General features: G+C 47.8%; 1 protein-coding gene across 1 annotated transcript in view; it reads left to right on the plus strand.

The window, feature by feature from the left end:
- Positions 1-8235, plus strand: part of CDYL2 (chromodomain Y like 2) — a 169600-nt gene extending 161365 nt beyond the window's left edge. Inside the window, exon 7 of the mRNA XM_027513957.1 lies at positions 1580-8235. Within this exon, the coding sequence (XP_027369758.1) occupies positions 1580-1738 (159 nt within the window). The 3' untranslated portion in view covers positions 1739-8235. The remainder of the gene's footprint in view (positions 1-1579) is intronic.
- The last annotated feature ends 3038 nt before the right edge of the window (positions 8236-11273 follow it).

Below are 11273 nucleotides of genomic sequence, written 5' to 3' on the forward strand. Positions count from 1 at the left end.
AGGGGTGGTTGGTGCCATAGGGGCCACTGCCTGCAGGAGTGGGTAGACGTTCTCAATGGGGTAAACAGTGTGAGTGAGGGCACGTGGGGTTCAGGCAGTGGTTCCTGGTGGTGTGAGCTGGCGCACAGCATGTTTGGGGGCCATGAGGCTGAAAAGGCAGGAGGACAAAGACTCCAAAGCTCCCCTGAGGAGTCTGACCTCTGGGGGTGCTCAGAAACGGCTTTTGAAGAAGTCCTGCAAGGAAGACTCTCCTGTCCACAGATAGGAGTTCAGGAGCTTCGGGGTGATTCACCTGAGACAGGAATCTCCCCCATAACCCCCAGAGATGGTGGTCCTCAGAGAAATTTGGGGGAGGGAAGAGGTGTCCTTCGTCAGCTGATCCCTTCTTACCACCCGTGAGCCTCCAGCCCAAGCTGAAGGATATGGTTCCAGCCTGCTTGAGCAAGGGAGCTCTTGTCTTGCTTTTTTCTGTTTGAAAGCGCTTGGTAAGACTGAGAACTGAAGTTCCCACGTCCACAGAGAATGGGGAGGCAGAAGGATGCTCAGACACTTTGCTGCCAGCAGTGCCTCTGCCAGACTGAGGCAGCCGTGGGGCCTATAGAATCAGCCAGGGGTTTGCAGGGCATGTCCACCAGGCAGCCGTGGGCACCTCCACTTCCCTGAGCTCTTCATCTTCCCTTCATCTGTAATGCAGAGATAAACATACTGCCTGTCTGTGAACTTGAGGTGGAAATTAACGACTGCACGGAGAGTGCCTGTCATAGAGCCGACAGCTAACGGTGGTTGTAGTGGCTTTGCTGTCGCTGTGATTGCTGCGATTGTTCTTACTCATGATCATGATTATTATTGCTATTTTTACCACGCTGGCTACTGTATTACTAATATTCCAATCATTAATACTGCTGTAATATAGTACTATCGTATTGCTATCACTGGCATTACTATGATTGCTGCTGTAATACTATAGCTCTGTTACTACTGTTACCGTTATTACCACCCCTAACATTACTGTTATCACAGCTATAATACTATAGTATTACTGTTGTCTCTATTATTGCTCGTTACTGCCATTTACTGCCATTGTTATTACTTGCTATTGCAAGGATTGCTACTTTTATTACCACTGCTTACTGCTAAGCCTGAACAAGGGACATTGCTGTCGAGGCGGGTCCTGTGGGTACCTTGGCAACCCATTAGTTCATTTCATTATCTTACTCTGCGGTCCCAGCCATTCTTGAGTTAGGTAGCACACGGAGGTTAAAGCAGTGTTTCCCCAAGTTTTTTCCTGACATCCATAGAAAGTGAAACTGAGTATCGGTCACCCTTGGGTAAAAGACCAAGTCCTTGCAGTTGGGCTTAACACAGGTCCCACTCAGCCATCCCAGGGACTGAGGGCTTGACATCTGGGCACACGTGCAACCTGTTCCTGGTGTTGCTAAGGGGCAGAGGCCTGGGAAGCCCAGGACCACAGGAGGCGCCTCCTCTGGCTGTGGACATCAAAAGGTTACCCAGGCCAAGTATGTCCCTCGGGAGCAGGTCCCCGGTGCCTGACTAACGAGGCTTGTGCATTTCCCTGCAGGTGCTGGAGGAGTCAAAATGCCTCGTGCGGAGCTTCCTGAGGTCGGTGCTTGAAGATGTGAACGAGAAAGAATGCATCATGCTCAAGCAGCTCTGGAGCTCCTCCAAAGGCCTGGATTCCCTCTTCAGCTACCTGCAGGACAAAATTTACGAAGTGTGAGGGCCCAGCACTGCGGGGCCCCTGACTTCCAGCTCCGCCCCTGTGTTTCAGAGATCAGAGCCCAGTGTATGCCTGGCCGAGGGGTCTGTCCAGGTGTTTCTCTGTCCCTAGGGTTGTGTCCATTTTCTTGTGTCCTTTGGTTGCTCCTCATTGGTTTGGTTTTGTGTAATGATGGGAAACGCAGTGTGCTTGGCCTCCTGCCCCGTGTCCGCACCTCAAACCCCAACTGGCTGGAGGGCCATCGAGGGCTATCTCTTCCCAGGCCTTTGCCAGCGCCCTTGTCCCGCCCCACTTGCTGAGATCCACCATCCTTGTCCAGGAAGGAAGACCAGTCCCCTCGCCCCACCAGTCCTTCTGACGCAGGCTGTGTCTACACAGTGCCTCTGACGTGGGGACTCAGCTGCCATGCCCTCTGTGGCTAAGGGCAGATCCAGTGACTGGGGGACGACCAGTCTTAGGGGATTTTCCAGAGCAATGAGCAGAACACTTGTGTGGAGCCGGCCTCAGTCTCCTCTCTGATGCACGTCTGTGTGACTTTTAGGGCTTGGTCTTAACAACCCAACCAAGTGATTTACAAAACCCAGATATTGTACATTTAGGAGCGTTTTGTTAAATATATATTTTTTAAAACGATGTAAGTGGAAATTCTGATAATTTATGTGTATAATATGTAAAGCTAGTTTTGCAAAACACGTAAACTACTAGGAAAGTGGTTTTTCCCCCCTTTAATCAGACTTATTTAATTTATTTATTTCTGTTTATACGTCACGGTGTCTGTTGTTCACACAGATACTACTTTCATGCTGCCCTAGAGCAAATCCCATACAGGGTCCGAGCTGTTTGGTGCATTCTAGCAATGAACCACGTAGATGTAAAATTCAGAGGGATGGAAATGGGATTGCTAGAATTAGAAGGAATGGCTCTGCACCAGGTTCTCTGCGTATGAAACAGCTCTGTGGTCATTGAATACTTGTTCTAGGAGAAATCATGGAAGGGTCTTCTCTTCGCTCTCCTGCCTTTAAGGACATAAAGGGGCCTCCCGCCTGAATGGTCCTGAGACACAGCCAGTCCCTAATCCCTGGATGTCAGGCAGGTGGGGGCTGGGCCCCCTGGGGGTTGCATACTGCTGAGGGACACTTCTTCCTTTGGGGCTTGACTTTCAGAGTCCCTTTTCTCATAGGGCAGTGGTATCTGGTTGGGGCCTTCCAGAGAGACAGGGGACAGTCCCCACTCTGTGGAGCTGTCAGCAGCAGGTCTAAGTCTTTCTGCCTCCAGAAGTCCTGTTTTCAGGCTCTTTACTCCCATGAGGGAGCAGTAACCAGGGATTAGGCCTCTGCCCGTAGGCCACAGAGGGCCCCAGCCTTTGTGTTCAGGCTGTCGCCCAGAGTCCCCGGATCGGCCATGGAGGGGAGAGGTTTTGGTTTGGGGCCTTGGTTTTGGTTTCAGAGGCCGTCAGCATCGGGGTTCAAGCAGAGAAGTTACAGGGCCATGTTCTTCCGCGTGGGGGTCACACACCAGAGGAAGTTTGGTTCTCAGCGTGGCAGGATCTTTCCATTTCCACCCCAGCCCCCGAGTGTTCTCAAGGACCTCCGCTCACCCATCTCCTCTGCCCTCTGTCAGTCCCCAGCCCCTCCTGGCCCTTCCTTGGAGAGAGTGGAGAGGAGCGGTGAGAGTTGGGCACAGCTGAGGGAGGGGAGGGCGGCTGAGGGAGGGTCATTGCTGTAGTTCCCTCTCCCTCTCTGGTCCTCTTCCCTCCTCTGGAGGCAGCTGGACACCCTGGGCCGGGCAGGTGGAGAGGACTCGTGGTGCTGAGCTTTGCATTTCGGAGGACAGGTGGAGTCTCTGCACTTGAACTAGAGACTTAACCTGGGTTCTCCATCCTTCAGATGGTCTTGGCTCCATCTGCAGAAAGCCCCATTCCTTTTCCTGTGACCTCAAGAGAATCAGGGAAGAGCACACGTCTCACTTGCTTCTTCCTTCGGCAGGGAGACAGCTGCCTTGGCTAAATCCATCCACGGGACGATGGGTTGAAGTCCTGTGTACACCACCCCCACCCCCTGCCAACCACCGTGGTCCACGTGGGATCCTGTAGGAACTGTTACCATAGGGAAGCACCTCCCCTTGCCCAGATACCTGTGGTCACATCTTTATTTGGGTTTGTCTCCTCCTTTGAGAAAGCCAATGTGTGCTCTGCCAGAGCCCCTGGACGGCCTTGTTATTGGCAGGTAATCTCTCTCCCATCACTAAGTCGTCTAAAGAAAGAGCACCTTGCTTTCTGTTTACCTTCTAAGGACAACCACTTCATCGTCTCTAGAAGCAGAGTTAGGATTCCTGTTGGAGATGGAAGACAATGTTTGGAAATTTCTTTGGCTCAATGCCCATCTTTGTCCCCTGCCAGAAAAACCAGAAGTGTTTTAGCTTTGGACTAAAATGTAGCTTTGGATCATCAAATCCAAACTTCTAAACACCTCCAGGATCTCTGATGATAAGGTAGGAACGTGAAACCATCATTCAGGTGGAATGCCTGGGCAGGTTCCACGTATAAGAGGAGATGTTTTACCCGACAGTCTGTGTTTCGGCTGTTTCCATACAGTCAGTTCAAGAAGGATGTTCCACAAATTGGGCAAAAGTCAGTTTAATCTGTTGGCTACAGGGTAGACCAAACCACTGAGTTTTTCACTTTCTGAATAATTGCTTTGATAATGCAGAGATGAGATCCAGGTAACTTATGGCCAACTTACGACATGGGTTGTCGACTTATGGCCGACATGGGTTGAAATTCGCCAAACCTGTGGCTGTGTCACGGTTTGTCCTCCATAGCCTTCTTGAGATGGGGCCCAGGTTTTCATTTCTTATCTTCTACCCCAGAACCTTCTCTCCATCCATACGATCCTTTCTACCCTCTCTCTACTCTGTCTCACCCGCTCCCCACCCAGTCGCTCATGTCCCAGAGCCTGGGCAGGTCTTAGAGGAACTGTATGTGGTCTAGGCAGCCCCGTCCTGGGTTGCCTTTGGGGAAGATGAGGGCACTTCTTTAGTCAAGAAGTCTTCTGGACAGTACCTCCTGTGCCATCCTGTGAGGCATGCGTTAGGACCCCCCTCTCCTCCAGCCCCTGGTGATTAGCATCCAGGGCCTTGCAGTGGAAGCACCTGAGTTAACAGCATGGTTCAGGAGGGCTTTTTGGAGAATGTTGCAAAGATGGTCAGAGCTCCAATGGCTCAGCCTAAGGCTGATATACCCATGTATCCCTTCCTGCTCTGAAATAATGCCTGTGGGTGAAAACCATGAAAAATGACCCTCTAGGAAATGAAGGTGGATAACTCTAAGAAGCTAGTAGAGAATTGATTTAAAATATTATTCTTGTTTGGTATAAAGCAAACTGGGAAGTGTTCTCACTGAAGCATGAAAATAGGTTTTTCCCATGTGGAGTTTAGTATAAGGATGGAAAAATGATAATCACACTAGACTTTGACCAATGCAACTCTATTTCCTGATATCCATGTTGAAAAATAGCCTCCACTGGATGCGGAATTGCATTTCCCATGATTAACTGTTGGTTTAAAAAATTTTGTACACTTTTTTAATTTGAAATTTAGTCACATTCATATAATTTTTCAAGCCAGTTTCTGTGGAAATTTTTTTAACAAAGAAAAAATATAGAAACACCTTCAGATCTTCCTAAGTGAATATTTAAAATGCAGAACTGCTTCTCTTCTGTGTTTCTGTATTCAGATACTGAGATCTGTTGTATATATTAGTTTAGACATCCTCACTAATATACACAGTATTTAAGACTCTAAATGAGATTTCTTAAGTATTTTATTTTATTCTCTGTAAATGGTTTTGTATGATCTTTAAAAATCTACACTTTGCTTTTGTAGATATTTAAGGGAAACCATTTGGGGGTTGTCTTGCATGTATATTTTTGTTGTAGATAAGTATTGCTTAGTTATTTCTGCAAATTTTGGTTGAAATGCGTACAGACTTTAATACAGTATATATATTTTCAGAATATAAACTTTTATATTTCTGTGGTAAGTTAGGATCTGCGTTTTAGGCAATCTTTTCCATTAATATCACTTGTTCTTTCAAGAAATAGCATTCTGGTTTGGTGCCAATGGTTTTCTGTTTTTTTTTTTCCCGTTAAAATCGAGTGCTCCTAAATTGTTAGAGAGCCGGTTAATTTTCTTTTTTTCAAAGTAATTGAGTTTGAAAAAATGTATTGAATTTGTGAATAAGCCTTACCATTAGGATCAGTAAAATTTTCCAACCTTTGCAACTAGGTATGTAGTTGAGGATCTCCCCATAAATTCTCACTGTGTGGCAGTTGATGGAGTTTGTGAACAGAGCCTTAAGCTTGTTGCAAAAAAAAAAAAAAAGGTAATACGGGTTGTTTTTTTTTAAGCAGCGTAAGCCATGTGGATGGACTCTGTGCAGTCTGTACAGCATGGCTAATCTGGAGAGTGCGGTTGAGTTGACGGCAGCAGGGACCAGTTAGACACCTTGGCGATTGTCTTGGCCATACGAAGGGGCCCTGGACAGGTGTTCTGGAGCCCCCTGCGTACTGTTCATGTGGTGTAGACACGGCCACAGGGAGGGCCGCTGGTCCATTGTTTGTTTTGAACCAATGGCATTTCCTGCTGCTGACCTTGGCGGTTGACCCCAGGTTCCTTGCAGGTGACCTGGGAATGTCCAGCCTGGCTGCGGTCAGCACTCCTTGAGAGATGTTAACAAAGTTTACATGTGAGTCTTACTGTGTAGACAATCTGAAGTCGATTTCAGTTATGTCATCCGCATTCCCACATGTGCTGAGTGTCTTGTCAGTGAAGTAGGTGTATTAAGCCATACTGAACCTGAGTGTAGCAGGGCAGAGGCAACCTAGGTGTGCAACACACGCATCAGCTGAGCCGGTCTCAGCCCACTCTGGGCTGTTTGAATGGCGCATAAGTCGTGGAGCTCACTGGACGGGCGTCCACCAGGGTCTGATAAAACCAAGTAAACTCTGAAAATTAAACTTAAAAAAAATGATTCTTTCTCATTGGCCCTGCTTCTGCAGTTACCTCCTGGTTCTCCTTATCAAGGTTTCAAAGATGATCTTGAGACCAGGGCCATAGAATGGCTAAAGTCAAGTTATTCGGTTCATCTCAAAATACGTGTTCATAAAGCCAACCTGTCTCCCACTAGGATGGAGACTGGCTTCAAATATTTGCAGTGTGTGTGTCAATCAGAAAAACTGACATCTAGATTTTAGCCTCTGCTCTGACCTCTCTGTGGGTTGACCCTGCCTCGTTGGCCCAGCACCTGGCCTCGCTCTGGAGCTCGTTAAGGTGACTCTGGGCAGTTTGGAGGGTGTGGAATTTTCCGTATAGTATTTAATGTGTCCCTGTGCCATCAGTCCCAGCCTGAAGTCATTGCTGATGCCCGTGTTGACAGGACTGTGAAAATATTGCCTTTCATAAAACCAAGGACCAAAGAATTCCATTATTCCAGCAAAGCACGAGTTCCATAGATTGTGGGCACATTTAGGCAGAGGTGTGCATGCTTCATGGCACAGAGAAGCTGCCCCCGTCCACCAACCGTATGCTCCCCCCGGCTGGCCCTACAGAGGGATTTGCCGTCCCCTCTCGAAGGCTCTGGAAGATGAGTTTCTTAGATTGAAACGTGCTGTCCCACGCGGGTGTTTCTGCTGTGTAGTCCAGCCTTTATCCATGTCGGTACCGTAGAGAGTGGAGGTCCGGCATCCTTCAGGGTCCCTGATCAGCGTGTGATTTGTCCATCCGTGTAGACACCTCCAGCGCGCGTTCTTCAGATGTGTGTCTACACTGAGCAGCCAGATCCTACAGTTGCCAAATTTCCACCTCCTTTTTGTTCTCCATCAACCCATTCCGCTTCCTGTTTAGTCCTGGAAGAAATCTCTTCACTTCTCACACTAGGTAGATGCTCCATGCTCATCCACAATGAAACCATTCATCCATCGGCCGGCTGAGAAATGATCTGATACTGAAGAAGTGGGATTCTAGTGGTAAGGCTTATTACCAAACCTCTGATAATGAAGCAGGCTACCAAAAAATGTATCCGGCCCACCCCGGGAGTGTTCAGATTTGATCATGGATCTAGCACACACACCAAAATCCAAGGAGACCTTTGCAAATTAGGCTACTCGTTTTCTTTCGCCAGGTTATCATGGGAAAGTCTTTAACTAGTTCTGAATATCTGTAAGTATGAGTACTTCATAGACTTATAAAGCAGGTACAGTGCCCCTTTCTCACCACGCTGTAAATATTACCCGAGACTGGGTGCGGTACTGAGGGATAATAACCTTCTGATTTATCAAACGCTGACTGTCTAGAGCAAATTGTACACTCTCTTTGTGAATGGTCCTGTAACGTGTATGAACACATTTCTGGGTGCCTTAGAAGTTGTATTTTTCATGTGTGCTAATATGCAGTATTTATACATCGTGAGAAGCTGCTTTGAATAAAAAGGTTGAAACTTGGTCTGCGTTCACTCGTGTCCTCCCTTTGGCAGCCTGGCAGGTGAAGTTCACAGACGAGTTCTGTGGTTTCCAAACAGAGATGTTTCTGGGGTCTCCAGGGGGTTGCAACAGCTGAGGCTTCTAGGTTGAGTCTGAGTTCCTAGGGAGCAAAGGTGCCTCCCACCCACATCTACCTTGAGCTTCAGTAATTCAGGCCGGTGGATCGCTGCGGGGCAATGGGTTGGTAACAGAAGACCTGGAAATGGAGAGGGGTGCAGGTAGGATTTGTCAGAAACTGGTAGGAGCATCCACTCCTTCCCTGACCCAGCCAGCATGTTTCTTTGCATAGCTATCCCTCCTCACTGGAGATAAACCTCTGCAGAGCTTGGTTTTATACAATCCCAGCTGCACACGTGACTCACAGGCATGTTTGTCACTATGGAATTATACGAAGTCTGTTCTCTTTGCTTTGGTCGTCATGTCGTGGCTCTCAGGAGAAGCATGCTGCTGAGGACGCCTGGCTCTGGAGACAACACGGAGGCCACAGGAAAGAGGAAGAAGAAGTCTGTCAGGGGCTTGCGGCAGCAGGGAACTCTGTGGAAGGAACTTGCATAAGGTTACGTCTACCTGTCTGTCCGTCCAGCGGCGGTGTTGAGCCCCCAGCTCTGCCTCGAGGCCACACCAGTGCTGACAGGCACAGATTACTCAGTCCCTGTCATGCAGAATCTTGGGGTCCAGAAGTGTGAGAAAGACATGTCATCCTGCCTTAATTCTCAGACTGCCCACAATGTGGTACTGGAAAGAAGAGCTTACATAATCTCCAACACCCCTAGAATCTAGAAGATGGTGTGGTGGTGTTAGTTTTCCATCAAATCCCCATCCGGTGGTGTGGACCAGCCAGCCTAGGCTGGAGCCCAGGATCGTCCCGCTGATGGTCCCCTTTCCTTTCTCTTGTTCTTGGTGTCCTCAGTATTGTCTTGTGTGCCTCTCTGCCCTTTCTCTGAAGTCCTGACTCCATCCTGAGTAGTCAAGATCAAACCTGGAAACTCCTTTGCTCCTGACTGTGTCTGGTCCTTCCAGAAGACTAGATGAAGCCTTTCAGATGTTTCAGGGTGAAGCGTCTGTAAGACTAACCCTCTTCTTCTGACTGTCTCTCCCAGGCTACCTTTGATGCGATGTGATACTTGAAGGAAGCCCTCACCCCAGTGGTGAGAACTGAGCTGAGGGTCTCACGTGGTCAGACACATCAACAATTAAAGGGACCGCCACTATGTTGGATGAACAGTAATGGAGTGTAATCCCCAAATTTTGCCTCTCACTGTTTCTTTAAGTTGGATTAACTGAATAATCATCTCCTAGATGAAAACACAGGTAGGCTGTCAGTTCAGTCCACTCAGTCGTGTCCGACTCTATGCGACCCTATGGACTGCAGCACGCCAGGCTTCCCTGTCCATCATCAACTCCCAGAGCTTGCTCAAACTCAGTGTCCATCGAGTCAGTGATGCCATCCAACCATCTCATCCTCTGTCATCTCCTCCTCCTGCCTTCAGTCTTTCAGCAAATAATACAGTGTCACAAACACAATGTCAGTTCAGTTGTCAAAGGTGGTTATGTTCCATTTAAGCATCAATGCTTCCAATTTCATTCAATGTCAAGACTTCACTCATTCTTACCGACTCTCATTTCCTTTCCTGGTTGGATTAGGGAGCGCTCGAAAGATTTTATAAGGACCAAGTGGTGCTCTTGTCACATGGGGACTCTCCTTCTCTGGGCCCAATAAATGTTTATACTGACTCTCTTTCAGGGAACCCATATGGGTTTCTTGGTGATTTCTTCAGTTGATGGTGGCCAGTCTCTTACAGTTGCCAAGTAAACTCTGCATCATCAGCACATCACTCCCTCCTCAGTCCCTAGGAGTCTGGGGTCCACTGCCAGCTTCTTCAGTGGGCGTCTGTTTGTCCCTGTAGGGTAAGATGATGCCTAGACCCCATCTGGCTCAGGGGAGCATTCATGCAACCTCTGTTCACACAGACCAGGGATCACAGGCTGAATCCCAAACAGCAGCGACTGCCTCCCTGGTGGGCAAACTAGTCAGCTAGTCGGCCTCTCGTTCACTGAATTTCTCAGGCACGAGTCAGATGCCAATCTGCTGTGTTCCCTAAGGTTTAGGGGATGCATATAAATTGCTAAAGCCTCGTTTCCTTTGACTTCAGATGAAAGGGGAGGCCTTCTCACTCACTCTGGGGTGTGTATACGTGTGTGTGTGTGTGAAGGGGTGGTAGGTAGCATAGTTCTCACCAAAGAAATTCTTACAAACCCTCCTTAATAGATGTTAGATTCATACATTACATCCCAAAATGATTCAGGCTCTTGCGAGTGGTGGTTTCAACATGCTGGCAGGTCTTTGTATGGGAGACATGTGCTGTACGGCCTCGTGGGTTGTGCTGAGGATTCAAGTTTCCACTCTAAGGGAGGTTGGAGGGCTTAGGAAGGAGCAGCCAGAACTGACTTGTGCTTTTAGCATATTTGCTAGTTTGGGGCAAAAGGGAGCTGAGGGCAAGGGGACCCAAAGGAGACCCTGGTAGTTGTCTGTCTGCCCTCGATGAAGGCTTGAATTGGGGATGGGGCAGTTGAGGTAATAGGAAGGAGTGACATCCTGAGTGTATGTTTAAGGCAGACTTAAAACGAGTCAAGTTTGGTCCTGGGATTTGGGGTTGCCCCCTAACTGAGGCAGGGACAGCTCTGGGGTTTAGGGGGGCAGATCTGAGTTGGAGTGCTTGGAGCTCACCTGAGTCCTGGTATCACATGGACAGGGTGTTTGAACTTGCTTAGCCTTTGGGGATTACAACTGTGCTCGCCTTCTAGGGAGTTTTTAAATGATTAAATGAGATTTATAAAAACATATGTATATATGTGACTGTATGAATATGTGACAGTTTATATATATGAGATTTATTTAAATATACAAAGGACATTAATTATAAAATTAGATTATGTATATTTATAAGAGTTGGCATGAAGTCTTTTTTAATGATTAAATGAGATTTGCATAATTATAT

Source organism: Bos indicus x Bos taurus, chromosome 18 (genome assembly GCF_003369695.1).
Source record: "Bos indicus x Bos taurus breed Angus x Brahman F1 hybrid chromosome 18, Bos_hybrid_MaternalHap_v2.0, whole genome shotgun sequence".
NCBI lineage: Eukaryota > Metazoa > Chordata > Mammalia > Artiodactyla > Bovidae > Bos > Bos indicus x Bos taurus.